This window comes from Candoia aspera, chromosome 9 (genome assembly GCF_035149785.1).
Source record: "Candoia aspera isolate rCanAsp1 chromosome 9, rCanAsp1.hap2, whole genome shotgun sequence".
Lineage (NCBI taxonomy): Eukaryota > Metazoa > Chordata > Lepidosauria > Squamata > Boidae > Candoia > Candoia aspera.
Genome location: NC_086161.1, coordinates 3,514,801 through 3,541,837, shown reverse-complemented (window position 1 = coordinate 3,541,837; position 27,037 = coordinate 3,514,801). Strand labels below are relative to the sequence as shown.

The 27,037-nt window shown below is 43.8% G+C and overlaps 1 protein-coding gene across 1 annotated transcript in view; it reads left to right on the top strand.

Annotated features, from left to right (window-relative positions):
* NECTIN1 (nectin cell adhesion molecule 1) overlaps positions 1-22,690 on the top strand; it is a 143,520-nt gene extending 120,830 nt beyond the window's left edge. Inside the window, 5 exon segments of the mRNA XM_063311227.1 lie at positions 4,103-4,250; positions 5,804-5,894; positions 6,679-6,792; positions 22,155-22,235; positions 22,237-22,690. Coding sequence (XP_063167297.1) covers positions 4,103-4,250; positions 5,804-5,894; positions 6,679-6,792; positions 22,155-22,235; positions 22,237-22,377 — 575 coding nt within the window. The 3' untranslated portion in view covers positions 22,378-22,690.
* The last annotated feature ends 4,347 nt before the right edge of the window (positions 22,691-27,037 follow it).

The following is a 27,037-nucleotide window of genomic DNA, read 5'->3' as shown; positions in this document are numbered from 1 at the left end:
AAACCAATTTCTGGAAGATAGGCCATCTTGCATCTATTAGCCAGGCTAACCAAAAGGAGCCTCTGCACAGAGGAGCACTCTATTTGGACACCAGGCAAAGCTGCCAGGGAAGGCCATCTCTGTGCATCCTCATGGCCACAGTGCAGAGCGATCAGGTGGGGTGGTGTTTATGGTCATAAGCATCAACCAAACCAAGCTGCTAAATCTGATTACTGGAAAAGCTGGACAAATCCCAGTGCTATGGGCTAATTATAAATAGAATGTTATTTACAGCCCAGGAAGAAACTGACAGGGTTGCAAAAGTGCTCCCTTGGAGCTGGGATTGGACCTTGAACTCTGATTAGCGTGACCAACCCCAGAGGACTGAGGGAGCTATCGCCCCAAACATCTGGAAGGCATTAGTTACCTAATCTGGGCTAGAAGGATCAGGTGCTGCCTGTCTTCAACCATGAAAATTGGAAGGTTGCACAACTCGTTCTTTCAACTCTGCAGGAAATGTTGCCCCGCCCCTTATCGAAAGTGAGTGTAAGATGTCTGGATTGCAACCAAAATGTAGCATGAAGATCTGACTTAAGTACAAATAAAATTGATGGAGAGGAGAAGCTTGCCAATGTCATGAAGTGGCTCCTTGATTGAGATTGTTCTTCTTTGCTGCCAAGCTGCAAGATTCTGTTCCATCCAATGCAGCCTTCCTCTGCCTCTTATACATTACCAATGTTAGAAGAAAAGCAGTTGGTTTCTTGTGGGTCTTTTCTTCCCCCACCTCCTAAGATGGTCCTGGATGTTGCTCTGTAGCTAAACACCTTCCCACTCTACTCTTTGCCTTCCTGCCCCGTTATTTGCAGATGATCAGGTCATTTCACCCTCTTTCTCCCACTCCCTTACTCTGTCTTTCCATCCTCCCAATTATCATTCTCTTTCATCACCACTGGAGCTAGAAGTACAAAGTACCAATTAGCTGGTTTTCAACTTTAATTAGCTTGGAAGGTAGCACATATTAAATCCTTTTATCATGTGTTTCAAAATCCTTTCCCAGCAAACTCATTCTGGCCCCCAGCATTGTCTGATTTTACAGGGAGGGGGGCATTTTTGCAACCTAGGGCACCCCTTTCTTCTGCCAAGCTGGGAAAGGCCCATAATCAGCCCACAGATAGCAGAGGGCAAACGGTCCTTAGATCCCCCTCCTTCCTCTAGGGATTTGTGCTGCTTCTATTCCCAAGAATGAAACTATTAGCTTTTTCAAGTGCTATTATAGTATAAAACCTTAAGGACTGAGTAGGTTAAGAGAGATGCAGAAAGCTGCTCTCTGCAAAGCTGCCCCCCCTTTTTTTAAAAATCTAAACAGCAGCCAAAAGCAGTTTCTGGCCCCAAATAAAGGGGTCCCAGAAACAGAGCAGGTGCCCAGTTTCAGCTCCAAATCTTGGGGTATGATTCTGGAGCTATATTTATTTTCAACTCTACTTAGATGTATTTAGGAGGAAATATAATACCCTGTCTTTCCACCATAGCACTCTCAAGAGGGCTCACTGGAAAATGAAATGATTAAAATAATTCCATCCAATAAAAAAATACAATAACACAGCCACAGAATGTAAAGAAAGCACAGGCAGCAGGAAACAAACCAGCAGGGAACAGAGATATCAACTCACTGAAATGAAACTCTGGTTTGATATGATGTGATTATGATGTCAAATTATTTGCTTTGGAACTTGGGTCCAAAACTTGGTTTCACCACCATGCTCCTTGGGGTGATCAAGACTTTCCCAGTCTTGCCTTCCTCAGGGAGTTCTTGGGGTGTTAACTGGGGAAATGGGAGAACCACATGTGCCTTCTCAGCATCATGAAAGGAAGGGATGGTCTCAATTCATTTTGGTAACAAAAAGGTGCTATAATACAGTGAGAAAGACATGAGCCAATTCTATCCGGTGAAAGCTGAGTGGGCTGCCTGCCACTCAAACAACTAGTAGATCAGTTGCCTGGAATCCTGCAGGATCCCACTGAAATTTGATTACCACAAGTCTTCCCAACCCTAACTTAGGAGGTCCAATTCACACATGCATGCACATCACTTTATTTTGTCACAAGATGAATATTCAATAATTTAGGTTCAGCCAAAGAAATGAGCTTCTCCCATTGCATCTCCCAAATAGGTGAGTTGGAAGGAGACACATGGAACAGCTCCACCCCAACAATGCCATGCCTGCCAGCTGTCTATGCACAATATGCTGTATATCTGAAAGGTTCCACCACACCGTCAGAGAGATGCCAATGGGACCCCTTTTTCCAGTGGGGCAGGTGTGGCTCAAGGGAATGAATTCATGAGACCCCATGTAGGCTATTTTCCATCTTATGCTGCTGAAAACATAAGAGATGAACTTGGGCAGGTGGGGAGCCACAGATGGAACGGCTCCACTAAGGCATTATTCTTTTAAGCCATGCTTTGTGCAGCAAAGGCTAATGGTTGAATCCCCGTGTTGAGTCAAGTCATAAGCTACCAAAACAAACCACATAATAGCTCAGCATAATCTGTGATCCTCAAAGATTTCTTATAATGGGAGCAGAAAACTAGCAAACCCAGGGAGAGTTTCAGTAAAGAACATTTCTCTCACACATATAAGCTCCTTCCTTCCTTCCTTCCTTCCTTCCTTCCTTCCTTCCTTCCTTCCTTCCAACTGATACATGAAACAAACTAGGAAAATGCTCTGAAGCTGCCTGAGGGCTATCAGATTTGATCTGGCCTGTTAATTCATGCTCACATTACCAGGATGTAGTGTGCAACCTTGCCAACAAGCTAACAATGACCTGGGAAGCAGCTGCACCTGGGTTTTCCATCCCCCTGCACCATACCTCACCTCCTCCTGGCTGGTAGGAGAATGAGAGATGCAACTCCCAGGCACTTACTCACCCAACCTGCCTTACACCTGCTGCAGCTGAGAAGGCCATGTCATTCTATGATGGAGACCCGGATGGCCCTATCTATCACCAGGCAGGCAGCTTTATTTTGCTGGAAAGACAAAAGAGTCTTGCAGGGCCAGGAGAATAAAACAACTCTGCAAAGACAGGCAGGAGCAGCAAGGATGACAGTCTGGCAAGATGAAGATGTACAGGTGGCAGGACTGGGAAGGAAAGGATTGAGGAGCAGCATGTGATTGGTATGCAAAACTCTTGGGATCCAGAGATTTTCTGACCTGATTGGCAGTCACTGGGCAATCAGTGGGCATCACTGGGCAAGAAATGCAGGAATAGCCACTGCTGCAAAGAAGGAGGGGGAGAGAAGCCATTTGCAGAGGGCAAATCACCATTCATCCAGGATGGACAAAGATACCCAGTACTGAGCTTTTGAATTTTGAAAAGCAATCAAGCTGAAGGCTTCTTATTTCACCAGGGGAATCCAAGTGCAAAGCTGTATCGAATCAAGAAAATTTGGGTGGGGACACCTGTCTCTGACGACCTGCTTTTCCTGGCATCCTTTTCTCTCTTTCATAAGCAGCAGATGCAGAGATGGGATAGATAACTCTTCCCAGAGGTTTGGCCTGCTCTTCTGCATGGAGGTTTTCAGAATTAGATTGAGAGTCCCATGAAATTATCCTAGGGGTCTCATGCAGATCTAGATCCACAAGTTAACTATCCAAGATTATACCACCAGAATCAGCTTTTTTAGGAATTCAGAGAGATCCATCCCCTATCTGGACATGTCATGAATTTTGGCATACATATCTTCTACAATCGGAGTACAGTCTGTTCTTAAACTGCCTGTCAAAAACCAAAACTGATATGATAATAACCTCTAATGCAGGGTTGGATGAACAATATTTCTCCTTCCTTCCTTCCTTCCTTCCTTCCTTCCTTCCTTCCTTCCTTCCTTCCTTCCTTCCTTCCTCCCTCCCTCCCTCCCTCCCTCCCTCCCTCCCGGTATTGCCCTTGGCAGATTGCAACACTTACATCAGTGAAAAGTGATAGCTAGATTGTTCTACCCCTCTTAGTAGAATATTTACAAGTAGAATAAATAGTAATGAAAATACAAAGAAGTGATAAAAAGAAGTATAATTGTTACTATTAACAACAATAATCTATTTGTTCAACTTCTTCTTTGTTGTTACAGATAAGCCATTGCCCCAGGTGGGTATCGGAGGCATTTTTGGAATCCTGGGTGCTGTGATTGCTGCTGTTTTCATTATTGGTGGGGCTGTTACAGTCTTCGTCATCTACAGAAGACAAAAAAAGAATCACTCAGACACTGACAATGACCTGTGAGTACCACTCCCAAGTTACATCTGTTTGGGGATCATTCTTTAAGACTATATGAGATGATAGGTAACAGTAGCTAAGGCTACGTCTGTATGGGCCTTCCTGGGATTGAGGGACTTTGTTTGGCATTCAAGATGCACTGCGTAGAAACAATTCAGGAACTGCAACCATTCGGGAATAATTTGAAAAAGATACATTGGAACACGCAGGAGTGCCAGCATCACCCCTGAGTACAACTCTTTCCAACAACCACTGCATTTCTTTGGATTGCATGCAGCTGCCCTCTGAAATTTCAGTGTGTTCCTGGGAAAAAGATGCTGCTGTTTTAAAAAGTTGCACATAGGAGCGATGTTCAAAACCCTGTATGCTCTGAAACACTTTTTTTGGAATTAATCCAGAACATTGCAGTAGTGCTGAGTAGGCGAGAGTTGTCCATGGTGCTGAAAATCCAAGACGATGCGCACGGGCCACACTGTTTCTGCATAGAGGGGGGTGCATTGACAGTGTTGTATCTTGGTAGGGAGATGCATCTGAACTTATACCTCTACCTGACTTGGCTATTTAGAGACTTGCTAGAGAGCGGAAGATCTAAAAACCCATCCTTGCTCCTGAAATGTGTTTTTCGGTTTTTGTTAATGCATTACGCTGCCAGTGTATGTCCACTTCCACCTGAATTGTATGGGTCCGCCTGAGCCATTTGCACTATAATGTCTTTGGAAATAACCATTCATAAAAATGGGGAGCATTTTTCCCCCATTTTGAAAAAAAAATACTATGTTAGGAAAGAAAAGCCAAGCAGAGAGAAAAGCCAAATTCCAATTCCTGGCAGTGGTTCATTTCCTGCTTGCCATACATAACTGCTCGAACTACAGTTTGTGCCCTGAGTAAATGTGAAAATGCTTTTGTTCAAAATTAACTTGGGCAAAAGACATTTCGGCTTGCAGCCACAATTCCACCTGCTGTCACAGTCTGGCGGGGGGGAGGGAAATGGAGGGTGGGTGGAGAAATCTCAACCTTCTTATACAAGAGCTTGTGAGATTTTGGCAACGTAATGAGAACTTGCATGAAGCTGCTGAAATCTCACAAGATTTTACAGTCTTGTAACACTGGAAACCTTATTTAATGTAGAGTTGGCAGGAGCATCTCTTGGACATCAGAGTTAGTTGATTGGAGTAACTTGAGCCTGGTGAAAGGTGAAAGGCCCCCTGTGCGAGCACCGAGTCACATCTGACACTTTGGGGGGATGCTGCTTTCGCGACGTTTTCTTGGCAGACTGTAGAGCGGGGTGGTTTGCCATTGCCTTCCCCAGTTGTCACCTTCCCCAGCCAGCTGGGTGCTCATTTTACCGACCTCGGAAGGAAGGATGGGAGGCTGAGTCAACCTGAGCCGGCTACCTGAGAGAGAATCCAGCTTCCGCTGGGATCAAGCCCGGGTCACAGGGAGAGTTTCAGTTGCAGTACTGCTGCCTACCCCTCTGCGCCACACGAGGCTCTTGACTTGAGCCTACCAACCAGCAAATTTCTGTGTCTCCAACTGGCCATTTTCCTTCCTACAGGATCGACCTCCCCTCTTCCCACAAGCCTGCTTCTCTGCCTCCCAACCAGAAGCAAGAATTGAAAAGCCAACGGACTGCAGAGAACATCCAGGTATCTTCTCCGCTAGTAGGATGCCCCACCCATTTGTTGGTTTTACCCTACCGACCTAATATGGGGAACATTTGGATTGGGTATCCAAAAGTTTATTTCCCAGCATGCCTCCTGAACTCAGGGGCCAGTTCTAGAATGAGTCTCAACATCTGGACATCAATTAGCTGGTTTCAGATGCCTCCTAGAATAAAGGAATTGCAAGAATGAAAGGCTTCCCTCATTATTCCACAATGGTATCATCCAAGTATAGAAGAAGAGATAGGAGGAAAGTAAAATGGACATTTGAAATGAACCGTCTCCATTTTCTCCATTATTTAGTCCTCAGCTTCACCATTATTTCAGTGACTTAAGGATTTATACGGAAGCTTCCTGATGCCAAGTTGGATTATGTGTATGTTTAACACAACACTGACTTCTCTGGTCAGCTGCAGTTCTCTTTTTCGAATTGCTAAGGACTGGATTTGGGGCCTGCTGCATGCAAAGCAGGGATTCCAGCACGCAGTAATGTTTGATCCTAATTCCTCGAATAGTTTTCTCATCTTCCATAAAGATGAGTCCAGACTCAGCTTACTTGTCTCACATTGACCATCCGGTGTCCCTAAGGTTCTCAGGATTTCCTGTTAAGGATAGGTGGTAGCTAAGGTGGTAACTAAATCCCTGTTTCTCAAGGTGGGAAACATGCCTCTGTAGTGCGATGGTCTCACCATCAAATCCACTTTGGAAAATAGTTTTTCCCATGGGCATGGACTGCTGTCTTGACCTTTACCTACTGTCTCAACTACAGGTTGTGCACCTGGATAACATGAAGGAACAAGAGGAAGAGGTCCAGAAAACATCATCCCAGCCCCCCTATTATGACATGGCAGCCACTGAGTCTACTCCACACACTGACAAGTTGGTAAGGACAAGTTTAGTCTTGAAGTTCCTCCATATTAGTCTTCATTCTAGGCCATTATCTTGAAACTAGGCAGGAATCCATACCCGGGTAAGCAACTACCACAATACAAGGTGAATAAAAAGTTGGTAACATCAAGTCAGATCAAATCAGAACAGGGGAAGGGCGTGGTTTGGTTTGTGGGCCTCTAAAAGGAGCTTGGTCTGTTCCTCCAAAAAGTTTGTTTTCCATCCAGTATTCCTTAATGCATCTGAATTTCTGATATTTTTCTAGATGCTTATCATTTCCTATTACTGGTTTATTCTCTCTGAATACAGAGGCTCCACTTTGGTATCCTGGCTACTACTTGTTAACAGACCAAGCCATCTTTGTCTTTAAGCCATCTAAGTATTGGACATCAGGACCCATGTCCAGCTGGGGTGGGGAAGGATAAAGGCATGGGGACAGGGACAAAAACACCCCTCACTAAAGGTGAAGGTCCACACTGAGACCTTTCTATTCTTTTGGCCAAGACAGGAAAATGAATCATGATTTTGCAAAGAACAGCATTTAGACTATTTCCCATTCCCCTTTCTCTTTTATTGCAAGAATGCATATCTTTCTGGAGCCTGTCTGCAGTTCTCTCTCCCAAAAATGTGTGGTTTTTTTTAAATCCACATTGCTATCCTGTATTGCAGTGCAGCTGATTTAAACCTGCACCTCTAGAGTTATCTGCATTACAGCAAATGTTCAGAGTGAAAATGCTGGAAGATCATGGAAAGGCCACCACTTGGGAATGAGGAGGGGGTTGAACTACAGTGGAAGAGAGGGGGTGGGGGGGAAGAGAGGATTAAAGGAGCCTAAATTTCATGCTGTCTTGAGGGTCCCAAGGCTGGCCCACTCTGCAGACCTCTTGTTGAGATTGTTGCTTATACCTGAAGCTGTGTGAACAGTAAAAATGTCTGCTGTAAATGCTAAGGAGGAGGGCTGTTGATCTGATTCTTGAAATCATGTGACGGCAGTGCAGAGGAAGGAGGGGTGTGCTTTTATTGTCCAAGAAATCCCTTATCCAGCCTCACCTTCTTTGGGAGGGAAAGGTGGTTTACTCCAAGGATGAGTGGATGCATACCTGTTCTTGCTGATGATTGTCACGCAACTGCTAAGGTGAAGAGATGGGAAGTGGGCAGAGCATAAGAAGGGGAGGGAGAAGAAAGGCTAGTTGAGAAAAGACCCTTTTATCTCCAGCAACCAACCTTGCGTCCTTGAAAGTGGAGAACAGCCTCAGCAGGGGGGGCGGGGTCTGCCAGGTGTGGTCCAAAAAGTCAAGATGACAGCCCAATACTCTGATTCAAACCCTACCCGTGCATGTGACACACACAAAGAATGGGCAGAATGAACATCACACTGTTGTGGCCCCTCTCTTGACTTTTTTGACCAGACACCCATGCAGGGCAGACAATTCTCATGGGTATCCTTGCTTCTTTTTCTCTTTTGGCCCTTTATCTCTCTCGGTGCAGTTTTCTGGGGCTGATGTTTAGATGTGAAGGTTTCCTCTTGGCTTGCGCATTGCCAATTGCAGCATTGCACCTGGCTAGATAGGTTGCATCAAAGGGGCTGAAGAGAACCAGTACGCTAGATGTGGCTGTGGCCCACATCTCTCAGAATTAGTTCTTCCAGGAATTCTTAACAAGTTTGACAAGTTTGACAAGTCTGTAGAGGCTTGATATGACCTAGGCTGGCTTGTACCCCATCACAACAGATGACTTCAGCTTCAGGTTCCTTCATGTGTTGCTCCGTGCAGCCTCACGGCCCTTCTCAGTTACTTACATCTTTTCTTGATGAACTGCTACCCTGCCCTTGATCTAGAGAAGCACATTGGCCAAACAGGGCCCACCAGTATCATTTGGAACCAGTGCTAGATGGCTAGGTGGGAAAAAGTTTTTGTACTGCATTTCTGCCAGTCAGACATTAGGACAAAAACTGGTGACACAGTTTCAGCTGAGTCTCATGCCATTCCGCTGCTCATCAAGCAATGGAAGGAAAGCACTCAGCCTTGGCATGTAACAGGGAATCAAGCCTAGGATATGGGACTTGGAGGCAGGCAATTATTTGCCAAATCAGTCCACCTAGCAACGGGCTTCAAAGTGCTTGTTCTGAAGCCATAAAATTTCTTTGAATGGCCTCCCTGCAGCTGGTCAGTTGCTGTGAGCCATTTGAAATGAAGGGAGGGTTCTGTATTGGCGCTCCTTCAAAATAATCTCTGCAGCCAAAAGGTTTTGAAGGACCCAGGGGTTAAAAGGGAGGCAGGCAGGAGGTTTAATCAAAATGAGAAGGCACATTTTTAGAGCAGGGATATGCACTGACGTCAGTGGGACCTGTTTTCATGGGAACTCTGGAGAAAAGGAAGCTGTGTGTGTGTGCGCATGCAGGCTAAAGTTCCTTTTCCTGGTGCATCCCAAACATCTGGTCTGGTGAAGCACAACAGCTAAAAGCCTCTTTCTTCATTCATCCTGATCTCAGAAAACTCTGTCTTCGCAGCATTGTAGTCTTTGCTACTGGGTGTTTTCTGGATAGATTGGGCCTGAAATCCCCAGAGTTCCTTCTCTGATGCCATCTTTCTGTGATTTCCCCCTTGATTTTGTCACAGGTATGGACTTGATGAAGCTTTAGTGGTTCCCTCTTTGATGACCTGAATAAGCAACCCAGTTGAGAAAGCACCTGGCTGCAGAATATCATATGAATGCTTCCAGATAGACAGAGAAACAGACAAAAGCAAACACCCTAAAGATTGGAAAGCCATTTGCAGATTAGAAAGATGCCGTCTCATTAATCATGCTTCTTAGAGATTCAGATCTTCAGAACAGTGTTTCTCTTATACTTGCAATCAATTCCTCACTGTCATTCTACGTTTCCTTTTGCACTTTGGTTCCCCCACTTGACTGCCTTACTCTCCTTCCTCCCTTGCCTCCTTCTCTTGGCACGATCCCTGGTGTGTGTGGTGTGGCTATGTCTTCCCCATATCCTTCCACCTCCATGTCTCTTCCCACAACAGTTCTCCCCGAATTCCTTCCTTCTGCCCTCCTTCCGGTCAACACATCACTGCTCTTTCATCTTCAGACTGCAGATGACAGCAAGGATCCCAATGTCCAATATGCAGAGCTGGACACCTCCGTTCTGACGACATCAGCCAGTCCCAGAACTTCAATTCCTGCTGGTGGAGATCTGGTCGAGTACGCAACCATCCAGGCTAACGTATGCTAGCGCATGACACTGTAAGCCTTTCCCCCCTCAGATGCTGTCCTCAAGGTACATAGTAACAGAGCATCTTGTCCTCCTCCCTTCCTTGCAGTGCAACTTGTGGTGTTGTTCCTCTTGCATCTGAAATGTCTCCTCTGTCCTTCCCTTCATCTTCCTGCCAGGGATATGCATGGTCCTAGTGATTCGACAGTTCCCCTCCTCAGGGCCACAACTAGAGTCTGTGTCGCCCAGGGCAAACATGGATTACGCGCCCATTTTGGCACCCCCCCCAGTGCTCATTTTGGCGCCCCACCAGCACGGTGCCCAGGGCACCTGCCCCGGTTGCCCCGCTCTAGTTGCGTCCCTGTCCCTCCTTTGAATTGTCTGTACAAAGCAAGCAAGAGCGGATCCCAGATTTATTTTATGCTTTATGCATGTAGTAACTTGCCTTCCTTTGTACAATGGAGAAGAAGAGAAACAAGGAGGGCAGGAGAGTTTCTTTGGAGAGCAGAGTTAGCAGGGAAGAACTGGGTGACTCTAGAGCAGCAATGTAGATATGAAGTCTAGTAGCATCTTCAAGACTAACCAATGTTTGTGAGCTGATGCTTATGTCCTGATAAAGTTGGTTAGTCTTGAAGATGCTACCAGACTTCGTGTCTATTACGGAGATTGAGTTTTTCCTCCCTCCAAGAAAAGGTGGGATAGATCGACACTTTCAGAAGGTGCAAATGAAGCCGAGATGGAGCAACATAGCTCACCCTCCGACACAGTTCCTCTGAATGAAGATGATGGCATCTTAAGCCAAAAAGTTGAACTTCATGTCAGAGGGATTGCAAGGAAGAGTAGACCAGTGAATTTCCCCAGTCACCCCCAGCAGCATTAGCGTTGCAACAGAGCTGCTATTGTTGTTTCCACCATGGTGCAATAAAGGTCTGATTTACTTATAATAATAGGGTTCAAACATCCCATTAAAGTATGAGTGGGCAATCCTTTGGGGCCAAAGTCAACACCTAACATTGTGAAGTCCACAAGTTGATGGAGCCAGATCAGACTTACTATTATTATCATTATTATTAGATGTTTATGCTGCATTTTATATATTTTGGCCAACTCAAGGTGGCAAATATACCTAATACTCCTGCCTCCTCTTTCCCCCCAACAACAACTCTGTGAGGTGGATTGGGCTGAGGGAGAGTGACTGGCCCAAAGTCACCCAGCCGGCTTTCGTGCCTAAGGCGGGACTAGAACTCTCCTACCACACCTGATTGGCTCTTGGGCTGAGAGAGAGGGACTGGCCCAAAGTCACCAGCCGGCTTTCGTGCCTAAGGCGGGACTAGAACTCTCCTACCACACCTGATTGGCTCTTGGGCTGAGAGAGAGGGACTGGCCCAAAGTCACCAGCCGGCTTTCGTGCCTAAGGCGGGACTAGAACTCTCAGTCTCCTGGTTTCTAGCCCAGAGCCTTAACCACTACACCAAACTGGCTCTCATATGATCATGGCTGAGATTTGGGGAAAAGTTGGGAGACTTTCCTTTTTAAAAAATCAACCTCAAATACACATACAGTATTTTAGGGCGCATCCTACAGTTTGTATCAGCTTTCCGCTTTATGACTTTTAAGGTGCAGGTCACCCATCCTTGCCTGAAATCATAATGGGATTTGTTGGGTTTAGGACAACGTATTGTGAGAACCCAGCCATTGTGCTTGTGGGGCTTTGCATGGTGTGTGAACCAGACGACAGATGGATTCATACATCATGCTAATCCAAGTTATAATTAACCATTTTGAGATGCTGCAAATAATAAGAGCTTTGCCAACACCAAGAGCGCTCTGGACAATTTCTGGCTTACACTTTTGCAAAGCCGATCTTATCCTGCTGCATCTAGGCAAAGAAAATTATGCCTGGGATATTTCATCTTATCAGACCACTGCTAAAAGCACAGGAACATTGTAGGGGGTTTGCAGAGCAGGGACCAGGATGAGATTGTAATGATTGCCTTATCCCAACAAAGTTTAGTGAATAAAACTGATTTATTGAAAGGATAGTATGCAAATACGAAGAAAGCTGAGAATGAGCAAAAGCGCGCCAAATACAAACTAAAAACCCTCGCCTCCAAGCCGATCCCGCCCCCCCCACCCCACCATCGCAACCACCCCCTCCCAGGCCTGGCAAGCGTCACACATCTGCCTGGGAAAGTAACCTTGAATACATGCCATAACCCAAACACACATTCCACAGTTGCAGTAAGAAGATTACTGCCTGGCACGGCTGGAAATTTCCAACCCGCCAACACGGGTTAGAGAAGTGACATGCGAAACGTTACGATGTATACAGCACATTGAAACGATGAACATGACAGAGATACAGTCTGATAGCAGATTAATATGAACCTGTAAACATTCATCAGTGGATTGGATAAAATCATAGCTTAGGAATAGTGGTTGTGTCTTCTTGGCCATGATGGCTGAGAAGTCTGACAGCCCACCTGGAGGATACCACCGGAAAGGCTACAGGGAATTTGCAAAAACAGGATGCACACCTTTTGAAAAGAGGGTAATTATAAATACTACTATTTATTCCTAATGCTAGGAAACAAAGTCATTCAGCTGGGGGGATAAAAACATATTGTGGAGTCTGAAAGCAGTGGAACATAGGGAGTGGGGTCCCTGATCTAGTTTCTCCACCTTTCTCTCTGATCAGAAGAGATCACAAGAAAGAGCATAATGTGTTGCTTACTGGTTATTATATCCCCAACATTGCAGGTAGTCCTCACTTAACAACCAGACTTACAACGGTGTTGCAAAAAACAACTTACGACCAGTTTTCACACTTATGACCGTTGCAGCGTCCCTGCAGTCACATGATCATAATTTGGGTGCTTGGCGACCGGTTCACATTTATGACCATTGCAGCATCCCATGGTCATGTGATTGCGATTTTCAACCTTCCTGGCTGGCTTTTGGCAAGCAAAATCAATGGGGAATTGCTTAACGACCATGTGGTTCGCTTAAGGCCTGTGGTGATTCACTTAATGACTGCAGCAAAAAAGGTCATAAAATTGGGTCACATTCATTTAATGACTGCTTTGCTTAGCAACTGAAATTCTGGTCCCAGTTGTGGTCATTAAGCAAGGACTACCTGTATATGGCTCCGATCCTGGAAGGGAGCCGCTTCCCTGTTTTGACATGGCTTGGAGACATGGATGGTTCAGCTGTCCTTGGAACTTTGGCAGCTCTGCCAATGAACAGCAGGCTGTCAACCCTGGAATGAACACATCTCAAGAACTTAGCGGGGCTTTGGAGTTCTCCTGAGCAGTGAGTTTGTATAGATGAAACATTTTAAAAGTGGGGTGCTTGGCCAAATCTTGAATCTATGCTGCTTCAGTCAGGATGGTGGAGCAAGATGGCAATCCAGATGGCAATCAGTCAATCCACAGCAGCATAGTGGGAGAATATCCGAGAGAATCCAGGAAGTTATTCTGCTTATTGCAAATAGGGCTGCAGAATTTGATTGATTTTCTTGGTTAATCAGTAAAAACCTTTGAGTGGTTGAAAAGGTGCTCCTGATTAATCAGGCAGATTAATCAGGCATGCATATATATATATATATATGCATGCCTGATATATGAATGAAAGTGTGATGGTTAATAGACCATTATTTTCAAAGAGACATCCCGGTCTGGAAGAGAAATGGGGACACCGTTTCCAAAACAGATCTAAAAACAAGCTGAATAGAAGGGCTTACTTCTTTCCTCAAAATCATTACTAGCCATGTGTAAATTTGTGAAATTAATTGATTGATTAATCCTTTTTAACTGATTGACTGAAACAGTCTTCAGCAGGCCATGGTTCTTCAGACCCTTCACATACATAATTGCTTATAAGAGACAGATAGGAAATATAAGACAGTGTAGCTGATTGCAGTTTCTTTTCAGTGCAACACCATCTGGAGGACTTGGGTTACAATGCCCATGACAGACAGACAGAGAGAGGGAGGGAGGGACCATAGACAATGCTGGGATGTGGGGAGGATGCTAGTTTAGAACCATTGCATATTCTCCATTATTTGGCTGTCCCTCCCTCCATCTCTCTCTGTCTCTCTTCCCAAAACTCTTGATTGCCCCAAATGGACATCATATCTCTGGTAGTTTCAGGGTCTTTCCTTCTCCTTGATGCAGCTAGGAATCCTGGATCACATGTGCTGAATCCTCGTGCCTGGTCATTTGGAAGGATCCTTTCTGAGCCTGTTCCACTCCAGGATGGGCTCCACACCAGTTGCTAACACTCAAAATTGGAATAATAAACCACAACTGCCGAATTTGCACACCACAACTTTGGACGGTGCTCCCGCAGCACGATCCACCGCCCTCTACCCCACCCTGTTCTACTCTAGGCTAATGTGCTGTGTGAAATTATTTTGGGTGTTTCTAGGATATTGGTTGTTGGGGAAAGAGAGTTGAGTTTCACCTGCATCCATACTTGAAATTACAGATTGAGGGTGGAAGTGAGTGAAGCTGGATGGGCCTCCTTGCTTGTCTGTAGTTCCCTCTGCTTCCCTGCCATACTAAAACGCTTTGCAGATCATTGTGCAGAGTGCCACAGGGACAACAGTAAATAACAGAAGTTGCTGCCAGCAGCTAAAATAACCTATTTATTTTACAATTCACCCACGTCCTGCATTCAGGTTGAGGATCAAAATCTTCATAGACATACAAGCAAGAATGGACTGTAAGTTGCTTTCCTAGCCTTTTTCTTTCTTTTTAGTCCCCCTTGAAGACTTTTTGGATGGGCATGAGGGTAGTCTTCTCCTATCAGATGCCTTCCTGGTGTACTCTGAGTGCTGGGCAGGACGTTTGGGAGTTATGGTTCCAACACACTTGGAAACCACCAAGTTGAAGAAGATGGCACAACGCTTTTTACACTGGGACCCAGGTGGTTGGAGCACAAGAACAGCTCTTCTGAAGCAGATCAAAGCCCCACCCAGCACCGCATCCTGATTCCAACAGTGGACAGTCAGATGCATCAGAAAGAGTGCACACAGAGCAGAAGAAGCCAAAATCATCTGAGCAACCACATTTCTCCTGAGAGATAGCCTTCAGTGGTTTTCAGAGAATCACTGAAGGCTGCCATTAACTGGCATAGCCAGCTTTGGTATATTCTGTGGAAACAAATAATCTTCACTCAAACAATACCTATGTAAGGCTTGTCTTCTATGAGCATATCCAACCCCTAAGCCAGGGGCCTTCCCACCTAGTGGCAGGGAGTTCCACAAGTGAATTCTGCCTTGTGTGAAGAGATATTGCTTACTGCCTGCCCCAAACATCAGCTGTTGCTGGATGGTGTGACTCAGACAAGATTCAGAGCACCTTTCTTCTACGCCAAAAGGAAAAAGAGGAAGCTTGTTCATGTAACATGCTCGACTAGGTTACTCAATAACCCCACTTTTCTGGGTTTACACAATAAATTGAATTATAAAATATACGGCAGCGTAACTGATTGCAGTTGCTCTTCAATGCAATGCCTTCTGGAGGACTTGGATTACAATGCCCATGATTGCCAGCAGGAATGATGGAGATTGTAGTCTCCATCTCTCTCTCTCTCTCTCTCTCTCTCTCTGCTGGAAATTTGCCCTTCATGAAGCTGATAATGTCTTAATCTATCTTGGGAGGTCTTACTTTTATATTACTATTGTTGTTGATCATCATTAGAGATGGATGGTTTTTATTATCAGTGAAAGGAGAGTAATCCTGCAAAATCCACAGCTGAGAAACCTCCCAGCTTCTCTAAAATAAAGCCTGTCATATGGCACTTTGAAAATGTAATCTGGTTGCAGCAAGATTTCTTAGCAGAGACACAATTTTGCAGAAACTCTACATTTTTTCCCCTTCCCAAGAATGCCTGCCTTTCCCTTGAGGGTTTTCAGCCTTATGAATTGTAGGGTCTTGAGACACCAGAAGTGCTGCACAGAGCTCACTAGGTGTTCAGGGAAGATGAGAATGGCTGAAGAAGATACTTCTCCGACCACTGCTTTGGTATGACTTTAACTAAAATAAGCTTTAGTTGAAGAATTCCCTAAGGGTAGGATCCAGTGCTGCCCACTGCTCAACTATGGGCAAGTCAATCTAGAAAGATGACTCCATAACCCAGAATTCTCTTGGGCTAGAAATCAGGTGACCTGCCCCTGCAACCAATCTTATACCACTCTTCACTGTGTAAACTCCAAGTGCTACACTGGTAGTTCTCAATAAGGAGAGACTAGTCTCATATTATTAATGTATTCATTATGATTAAGTATTAATTAGCTTTAAAGTTTGGCATTTTTGTTGGCGGTGAAATTTCCTAGTAGGCCAACTTGCCCAATGTTCTTTCTCTTTCTTGCCTGCTTAGCAGGGTTCTTGTGTCTTTACCAAGTGGACGAAGTGCAGCAAGGTTTTCCTTCTAAGACTGTCCCTGTAGAAAGGAAGAGAACTCTGCAAAGAATTTTGGGCTCCCTTGTACCTGTCGGGAGCATAGAGTTTGTGTCAAGAGGAGAAAACATGGCAACAGAGCTTTTCAGAACCTAACCACCTGACATAACAAGACCTTTTTGGCGGAGATCGGCCAATCCGTTAAGAACACGCCTGCAACTTTTGACATCCCATTTGAAATAATAATAGAAAAGAGATAATTGAGTCTTTACATGAGAGAAAGATCACAAGGGAAGAAAATGAGGGAAAAAGGAGACATTGGTGCCAGTTAAATTTAATTAGCTCATTACCCTTAATTTAAGTTCAAACTTTGTTAGCTGGTAAATGAGACTACTGGAAATTCATGGTGGCCCTGCAAAGGGCACACCAGTTGGCAGTTATTATTAATAAATGTAGAATCATCTTTTTTTCTTCTTGCTTCTATCTCTTGGAAATGAACTGAGGTCTCCTGCAGGAGCAGGTTGGATGGGGAAAGTGGAAAAAGGCAGATGGCAGGAGATTCCAAATCCTCCCAGTCCAGTTTGGAACAGCTAGAGTGCAACCTGGAGCAGAGACCTTGAATAATCAGAATCACTTCCACCATCAGCTTTGCACTCGCCTTGTTATGGCCAATTAGTGACTGTCAACACAGAGGAGGCAGTCAAAGAGAAGGCCAGGTCTTTTGTGCTTCTCAATAAATCTCTTCCTTTTTCTTCTGCTCCTGTTTTACTTCCACAGTGTTCAGTTTCCCCAACCCAGGGCTCTGCAGAGCTATTTGATTTCAACCTGTAATCCCCAGCCAGCAGAGCCAATGGGTTGAAGAAAATAGGGTGGTTGACGTTCATCTGTTTTGGACAGCACCTGCTTGGGGGAGCCTGTAAAATAGTGGCCTGGAAGCCAACTCAGTTGCTGTTGCAGGAGATATTTATGAGTATTTATGAACTGATGGGTTTGGTTTTGTTGCAAATGGCAGGCAAGACAACCCCCCCCCCTCTGTTCTTTCTTTGAGAAACTCTCCCAGTCTGATTTAAAATTAAAAATTTAAAAAAAAAAGAATGCAGAGTGAAAAGGACTTTTCACACACCATTAGATGTAAAGCCCTCCTGTTTTATGTCAGCCTAAATAACTGATGCAGCAGATTGTAGAAGGGATAGAATAGAGTGAAATTACTTGCAGGCATGGCTGCCTTTTGGGGGTGAAATCAATACAAAACCCAGCAAAGCTGCGCATTCTGGCCCAGACTGTGCGTGCTCAGGTATTTTTCTCTTTGTAAAACAGTATTTCTTGTTTAATGTTAGGATGCATTCAAAAATTATTAACTCACCCCCTTGCAAACTCAGGGGGTACAGCTTCTACTTGCTAAGACTGTACCACTTCATTCACTACCTGTGGGGAGAAGTCTTCACAGCATCCATAGGTAGTCCCAAAGCTTGCAAGTTTTAAGTGCCCAGGTCAGGGGCAGACTAAAGGATGGGATCATCCTCATCTCTAATCATCTGTAACTTCCATGATTGATGTTCAACATGGTCTGTTGCCTTTTCCTATAATGGCACTGAATAGCAAATCCTGCCCATATGCATCACCATCCCTGGGTCTGAAGGCTTCAGTGCACATAAACCTGAGTGGTAGACATCTGCAGATGGCAAGCTCAGCATGAAAAATTAATCCTGTGCAGGACAAACAACTTACTAAACACTCCAAGGCCATGTTGGAAAGGAAAGCAAGGAGGGGGGGTGAGGCCTGTTTCCATGTTAATATGGGATCAGCGTAACAGGCACTAACCCTCCATTCATTCTTTGGCTGGCATCTAGAGGAACTGGTTCACAACCTTGGGTGATGGCATCTGAGGGCCCAGAAATAAATTTTGGAATTCTGGGAAACTGGATTCCAGCTCTTTGGCTGATGGCAATTCTAGGTCTTAACTTTCAAAATAAAACTCCTTCTTCTAAATCAAATTTTATTTTAGTTCTATTTTTTATTATTTATTAAACAAATTTATATGGCTGCCCAGCTCACACACAGTGACTTTGGGCAGCTTATTATAATTATAAATTATAAATCACATCATCTGTATGTGATTCAAGTATTACCAAGCTTTGAGAAGCAGCACAGGATGTGATATATGGTGCATTAAAAAAAAAAATCTAGCCCCTCCTGGTTGGAATCCCGTTTGTACCTCTTGCAAAAGAAATGATACCATGAGAAAATTTGTACAATTTGCATATAAATTTTCAGATGCAGCTATTCTTATTGCACTCTTTAATAGTCGGAAAGCATATAGTAACTCACAGTTGTTATGCAGAACAGCCTCCCCGCTTTCCATTTGTCTCCATTTCCCCCAAACTTTGTCTGTTACTCTATGCAAGTGAGGGGTCCAGTCTGCCCACCCCACCCCACCCCACCCCAACCTCCTTTCTTCTCTTTGCTTCTTTCACCCCCAAAAAGGCAGCCCTTTCTCTCAAAATCCCCAGCTAGTTCTTGCATTCGCTTGACTTAGCAAGACCATCAATAAATCATGAATGACATTTTGTTTCTCAGAGTGCGGAGTTTGTTTTGCATTTTTTTATCCCCTCCCCAAAGAAAATCTCACCATAAAACATTTAGTTTGGAACTGGGCAGAACATGGTTTTCTGGTGTTTGTCTATTCTTTTTCGCTGCTCCTTTCAAAAGAAAGAGAATCAAATATTTTAGTGCCAGGCAAAGCCCTTGGTAGAACTTCTAAAGCAGTGTGTCTCAACCTTGGCAGGTTGAAAATGTGTGGACTTCAACTCCCAGAATTCCCCAGCCAGCCTTGCTGGCTGGGGAATTCTGGGAGTTGAAGTCCACACATCTTCAACCTGCCAAGGTTGAGACATACTGTTCTAAAGAGTCAGAACACGGAGATAGGTGCTACGTTCAGCCAACAGAGTTAGCCAGGTCAGGTTAAGCAGCCAACTTTGCACAACATGCTAAAAATGGTCAATATTAACTTTGGATTAGGTTTTTTGTGGCTTAGTGTGCTCTGTGGGCCCAGCCCCTCATGTTACATTACAATTCAGTGTTTTGACTCTATTCTCACAACATGTTTAACTCATCCAGACACCAACCCTGTCAGATCTCTTATCCTGGTATGGTTCCAGCAACATGCAGCCACATTAACTGGGTCAAAAATTCCTATTTTGGAACATAGAGTCCCTGTCTGCTTTTCCAGGAACTTCCTATTACTAGTCCTCTATGAATCATGCAGCTTTTTTAATCTCAACCAATTTGCCTGTTGAACAATTGATAGGGTTGGTGTTCCCACAATACGGCTGACCAGGTGGAGTTAGTGTAATATCTATTCTCAGCTAAATGCCAACCCATGGTGGGAATTAGTTGAGTAGATCAATTAACCCCTGTTTGTGTTTCCACAACAGCCTAACTGAGGGTTTACATGAACGAGCATATTGTGTGAACAGGATCAACATCTTTCTGCTAATGAAGGACGAAGGGTAGCCAATGCAGAGGTCGTAGCACAAGTTGAATGGATTGTAAACCTGGTAGATATTCCAAGTCAGTTTTAGAAAGAGACTAGAAACCTTAAAACGTAGGACTTGATAGGCACATTTTTTACTTCTTTGGGGGTAAAGAGAACCTTTCAACCTCAACTTTGCTTGCAACAACTGCACCTTTACCAAGCATTCATAGAGAATGTTTCTCCTTCTCCTTCCATTGCACCTCTTGAAATCCAACCCCAATTTGTGCAGCTTTCATTTACCAGAATTGTGGAGGTTCTGTTTAAATAAGAATGGGTAGAACAGCATGTTGCTGGCCTGCATGAATGTCCACGTTCTCTTGGTCCGAATGTTCCTGGTTAAGTTCTGCTGTAGACAATGTGGTTCTGTTTGAAAGCAACCTTAACAGATGCTGTCAAATATGTTCTTTCCAAATTCTGTCTAGTACTGAGGTGACTTGTGGAATTGTCTGCTAAATGATCCCTTTCCATCCCAGCTCCCATCTTCAAATTACTTGAAAGATCTGGGAAATAATTTGAAGAGGTGGAGAGAAAGAGACTTGTTAATAAATGAGAGGTTATAAAATTATCCAGACTGAAAACGTGAAGTGTGCCCTCATTTGGGAGAGTGAAAGGTCAGTGCCACTCTTGTGCCACTGAGGGGCAATAAGACAACTAGGGATCAATGACCAGAGTAGTAGATTAAAAGAAAAAAGGTCTTGTGTTCCAGCACTGTGTGATATGAATATTTATTTAAACATGTCAGGTGGAGGTGAGTAACTTCTTTCCTATGTCTAAGAGTTGAAAAGACAGGATGATGCTCCAGGAGTGATTTTTTTAGTTCCAATTTTTATTTTAGGAGATTTTTTTTTTTAACAACAAAAAAATAGTTGCTTTCCAGAGGCTGAACACATCAATTTTATACATTAATTCAGAGAAGGGAGGGGAAGAGAATATTGTTTACTGCCAAATTTTGAACGTAAGGGAGTCTGAGACTATAAAAATGGATTCTGGAGTCAACCAAAGTCTGTAGATTGCCCACCTCTGACCTTGGTTGTTTCTTTAACCACAGATCTATCCAACTTGATTACCTTAATATAGATAAAGATCAATATATATTTCCTCCATCTGACTCTATCAATTGGATCTAACAACTGGTCTTTTAAAATTTCTGTTTTGAGATTGTTTGTCCAGTAAGAGGACTTAAACCTATGCTTACCTCTGTTCTGCTACCATATTATAGTTGTTCTCCGGTGCTGGCATGGAAAAACATTCTATTTAATTTCTTATTAGAAATCCTTTATCCTCATTTTCTCTCAAGCAAGAACTTCCAAATCCTCTTCTAATGTTGATAAAAATAAAGGAGGTAACAAACTCTAACACTGGCCAAATTTCCATTGTACTTCTAAAGAAGAAGCTTTTGTTCCAAGTCCCATAATTAATTTACAAGACTTTGCTTAATTTTTTTTAATGTATTATGCAACTTATTTTCTGCGCAGTGTTCATAAAAAAAAAAAGCACAAAATAACCGAAAACACCAAGAAACCCAAAATTAAACGTAAGCCAAAAAACCCAAGTCAGGATAAAATCAGAAGCTGGAGACCGTGAAGTGTAATAACATTTTTAAATGAAAAAGTCTATTCCTTGTGCCAAAAAGACTACAACCTAGGTTGGACTCACTCAAGAAGAATTTCTTGGGTCTGTCCTGATACTGCACATATATTGGATGACTCTTCTAACCATGAGAAAGAATATTTATTTATTTATTTATTTAATATCCCCCCTTTATTACTTTTATAAATAGCTCAAGGTGGGGAACATACCTATTACTCCTTCCTCCTCCTCTTTTCCCCACAACAACCACCCTGTGAGGTGGGTTGGGCTGAGAGAGAGGGACTGGCCCACGGTCACCCAGCTGGCTTTCGTGCCTGAGGTGGGACTAGAACTCACGGTCTCCTGGTTTCCAGCCCGTTGCCTTCACCACTAGACCAAACTGGCTCTCAATATTTTCCTCCATTTTTCTTCATTAATTCATAGGGATTCCCCCCCCCTTTTTTTTTTTTGGCTAACAGATTTGCATACATACCTGTCATGTTTTACCATGTACAGTTTCATCGGGGGGGGGGACCTCTGTCACATGTATTTCACATGAATAGTAAGGCCACTTACCATTGAAATAAGCTTACAATGATACTGTGCTCAATTTAAATCTGTGTTTTTCTTCCCCACAGAACTTTAACAAGTGTCACTTAGAGATACCAGATGCAGGTGATTACCTAACCCATCGTTCTTCACAGGATGACCAGAACCTGCCAAAAAGTACCTTCAACCTTTAGTCCCTTGTCTTATTTCCGAGAAGATGTCTGCTTGTTCAATGCTTCCTCCATGTCCTTCTGCTCTTCACCACCAGGTTCCAGTGCTCCTCTCAGTTCCCCAAAAGTGCCCTATGTGTGAAAGAACCACAGACACCATCAAGCAGAAGAGGGGAAATCTTTACATGTCTTCAACATTCACGCACCCACCCAGGCCTTTGATCCCTTCCCTAATCTTCCGCAGTTAGTCGGTGTGCATGTGTCTGTGAGTATGAGTGAACATTGTGACCTCCACCCTCCTCTCCCTCATAGCTTTTTTTCCCCATTTTTGTTCTCGTTGAAAACTATTGGTGCATTGGTACTTTTCATCGTTAGGTTAAGGCTGCAATCCTGAACATATCTGCTAGGGAGCAAACCCCATGGAACACAATGGGAATTCTTACAAGCACAGGACTGGGCCACAGAGCGTGTCACTGCCTTGTTTGCTAGTCCTTTTTGTAATCTTTTTTACAAACCCATCTTTAATTTTATCCCATTCTTAATTCCTGCGCTTTCTAACAGCTGATGCTTTTGTTCCAAACTGATGTTGTGCATCTTTGTATCTGTGCCACCACACAGCCCTAGTGGGAAACGCCAGATTTGTTCACATGTTCGTTATCTGCTTCCCAGTTACACAATTTGCACTATGGTTAAACTTCAAGTTTGCACAGCATTTGCCCACACCCCGCTTGAAACTCTGGATCTTGTTATTCCTTTCAAATGCAACAATGACCAACCTGTGATGATTTTTTTTTAGCTTAGGGGCCAGGAGGTTTCAACCATCTCATTCTTCTGTGGAAATCTGAGCCTTGTTCCACTAAATGGAACAAGACACTTCCTGCATGAACAACACTTGATACAAAAAAGTTTTCTAAGAAAGCTCCAGTGAATATCCATACTCAAAAGCTTGCTCCAGTTCTCTTTTCTTAGCCCTCTTGTGTCCCTGTGTCCCTGATTATTTTCGTTTCTGTCTAGAAATCATTCAAACCAGAGATCATGCAAAGTGAACATGGGACAGGAGGGTAGATGCATTCAGACAACTATTCCTTTAAACCAGGACCAAAAGAAGGAAGGAAGGAAGGAAGGAAGGAAGGAAGGAAGGAAGGAAGGAAGGAAGGAAGGAAGGAAGGAAGGAAGGAAGGAAGGAAGGAAGGAAGGACAAAGAGAGAGGGAGGGATTTTGTTGTTAGGCTAAAAAAGTTGATAAACTATAAATTTTGCTATGCACATTCTGCATTGAAGAGTATTTTCAGGTACCCCTTGCTCTTAACGAAGGACGAAAGCCAATGTAGATCAGGCCTTTGAAAATAATTGTTTTGACTACTCCTTTAAAGAATGTCCATACTGTTTTAGATTGCACATTTATACGGTTGCAGTGTGAGTGGGTTGAGATCATGTGTAACCTCAATTAGTTGTAGGCATGGGAATTCCTACCTCTCCTCCCCATTTTGCTTGTGTGTAATAGGATTGTATATAAAAGGGGAGGGGAGATAGAGGAATTCCTGAAAAACAGTGGGTCACATAAACTGTGATTAATCAGAGGCAATTAAGAAGGAGCAAGGAATTGATAGAGCTATGTAAGCAGATGCTTCTGTGCTAAACTTCCCTTGCTGCTGATAAGGTGAGCTATCTATGCCTTTCTGCCAATGACCCACAGAGACACTGGGATATCAGACAGTCCTTTAACCTGCCATTATGAGCCATGATTCAGGATTCTAGTTAGTGAGTAACTAACAATACGGAGAAGATCCACTGGGGAAGCTCTACAGTGGAGGCTAAGTTGATATTTATTTTTGTACATTTTGTTGGAGAAGGCTAATATTGTTTGATGTACTCTGGATCCCAGTGGGTTTTCCATGCACTTTGGATTTCACCCCAACATATGTTTCCCTCTGCCAACCCCACATGCCATCTTAAGGCTTAACTTTACCATTTCAGCATTTACACAAAAACTAAGCTATATTCACACTACCTCAAGCCATTTCCTAGAAGCTTAAGAAAAAAAAGAATATGACAAAGTACCCCAAAGCAAGATGGCAGCCCTCCCTCTCAACACATAGCTACTACCACTATTGCCAACTTCAAGTTTAGAACATGGTTGCCTCAAACTGTGACGTCACCTCTTGCCTGAGATGGGACCTGGAAGAGCTGCGAGATAAAATGCTGACATCAGGACAGATGGTGCTGTTGGTGCCTCCAGGCCCACCTCGACAGGTCCACCTGCTTCTCCAAAGCAAAGGGAGCAATGCCTAAGCCTGGTTAACATATTTACTATTGATACTGAGGTCTATGTTGGCCATGGCATGGAATGTTATGGGGGGGAGGGGTTATGAAGACATGTTAGCACTTTAAATATATGGTCCAAAATTAAACCCAGTTGTATTAAGTCATTCCAGATGTGTTGTTCAGCCTCTGTTCACTCTGGTCTCCTTTTGCCCTCCGAGATCTCAGCTCTTTCTCTGTTCAGTAAAGAGTTGAAGTGCCAGATTCAATTACTGGTTCATCTACTTGTGACCAGGAATCTTTCATACTCAGAATGGTTGAAGTAGATCCATACTGAGCAATTCTCGACTCTAGACACCATCTTCAACTTGGTACTCTCCTGAAGTGTTTAGATGATTCTCAGAATTCTTGGTCAGGATAGTAACAGTGGTGGGTAGGATATCCAGGAAATGTGAGTCAGTACATTCAGAAAGCACTGGGTTTGGAATCAAATAAGAGTCAAAGGCTTCAGAATATTACAAAGAACTTCTACATACTTTGAAACATCTAGGCTAGTCAGGGCTTCTCTCCAAGGTCATGATTATGATTAAGGTAAACCATTATTCCCAGGGCCTAGTGATCCTCAAGTTTCTAAAATGTTCAATCCTGATGAAGCCACTGAGGAATTCAGCTACATACCTTCAAGACACAAGTGTGGTTCACTTCAGGGGAAGCATCAAATCCAAATTTGGTAGCACACATTGAAGTTGCCCTTATTCCCAAGCCTAAGGCAAATTCTGTTTGGTTCCATTTGAAAGGGGGTAGGAGTTTGCATCAGATCTAAAACAGCTGTTCTCATCTGTGATTTATACAGTAAGATCAAAGCACAATCAGAATACCAGATAGTAATTTAACTCGGATACATATAAGACTGAGAGTCGCACTTCACTGGTGTCTATTAATAAACGAGGACAGGTTCATACACTTGCACTAGTGTGTCTTTATGAACAAGGCACACTTTAGAGACAGAATGTATTGATCAGAGAAAGAACTTCTTTGCTGTTGTGCATATCCTCAGTCAAGATGCTTAGCTGAGCAAACCAGCTCCCAAAAAGACAAGCGGCAGAAGACAAGTGACAGTTGCCAAGGACCAGTTCACCCAACTTTGATAGCTTTCTCCATATTCAGAACACAAAAAAGGGGCTGTAAAGTTGCTTCACTTAATGCATTATGTTGGATGGGAGGGATGACATTACTTCCCTCCCCCCAGGTAGTTATTTCTTTGGCGAGCCGTTCACACACACAAGGCATCAAGTAAAGAATAAATCAGACCCAGGTATATAATAGCCAAATGGAAAGAACAAAAATAATGTGCATGAATAGATGATTCAGGGCCACATGCTGCAACCAGATGATCTCCAGGAATGAGGAGTAAATTCAAACACATTGCCTTTACTCTTGCCTCTTCCTAGGCTACATCCGTACCCTGCAAAGAGTTAATGTACAAACATGAATGACAAAGGGAGAACGAGACAGAGTTTCCTGACATGTTAGATACTTGGATTGATGAGCATGCTGCACATGTCTTAGCTTCAAGGTGATGTTTGACAGGCCTTGTCTGGTGCTGACATGCCGCATGGAAAACATCAAGGAAGGATAAGGCTGAGCAGTGAAAGCTGCAGCTTTCTCCATCAATAGTGCAGGGAAGAGAGACAGCTCCCATTTAATTACATGCTCCACTAATACCCATGAATCACTGTGGCCGAGCACTAATTTCTCCTCACCGGTTGCACCAGCAATGATCAGACATCTCCTGGCATGGCTCTGAGCTGTGGCCAAAGTTAGTTTATGCAGAGCATTTGCAGATTGATCAAGGGTGGAGTGGGAGGATCAGCAGTATTTGTACTGCCCAGGGCAGCTCCTATGGATAGGAAAGAGGACAATCGGCATAGAGACGTTGGTGTTGATGAAGGGGAGAAAATGGGAAGCGGACAGAGGAAATAAAGCTGAAGTTTTCCAGATTCTGAACATGTGTAGGACTTGGCTTACTCTGCAGAAGACTTACAGACATAATTCAGATAGAATAGATACTTCATTGCATACTAGAATGAAGCCATGTACAACAGAAAAGCCTGCTATCGTTCACCGCTATCAAAGTGTGTGTATGTCTGTGTGTGCTCCAGGATTTAAATCTCAAGTCTTTTTCCTCCACCCTTCTGAGTCAATGGATATTTCACCGCTCCTCAAGACCACAGAGGCAGCCACAGCTCAGCTATGTGGACATAACAGCTCTCTCTAACCGGGGAATCCCTGGTCCTTGTTCCTCCAACTTCATTCCGAACACTAGGAACATTTCTAAGGAGCTACCCAAATGCTGGCCAGGGAGCCAGAGCCAGACATCCTGAAGAGTGAGGTTGAGTGTGTTAGCAGAATGCTGGGAAAGCCTTTAGCCCAGGAGAGATCAGAAAAGTCACACACACCAGGCATATCTATAAAAATAATTTATTTACAGAAAGCAAAACAAAAGCAAAACATATTTAAAGGACTTAGCTCTCATTGAGA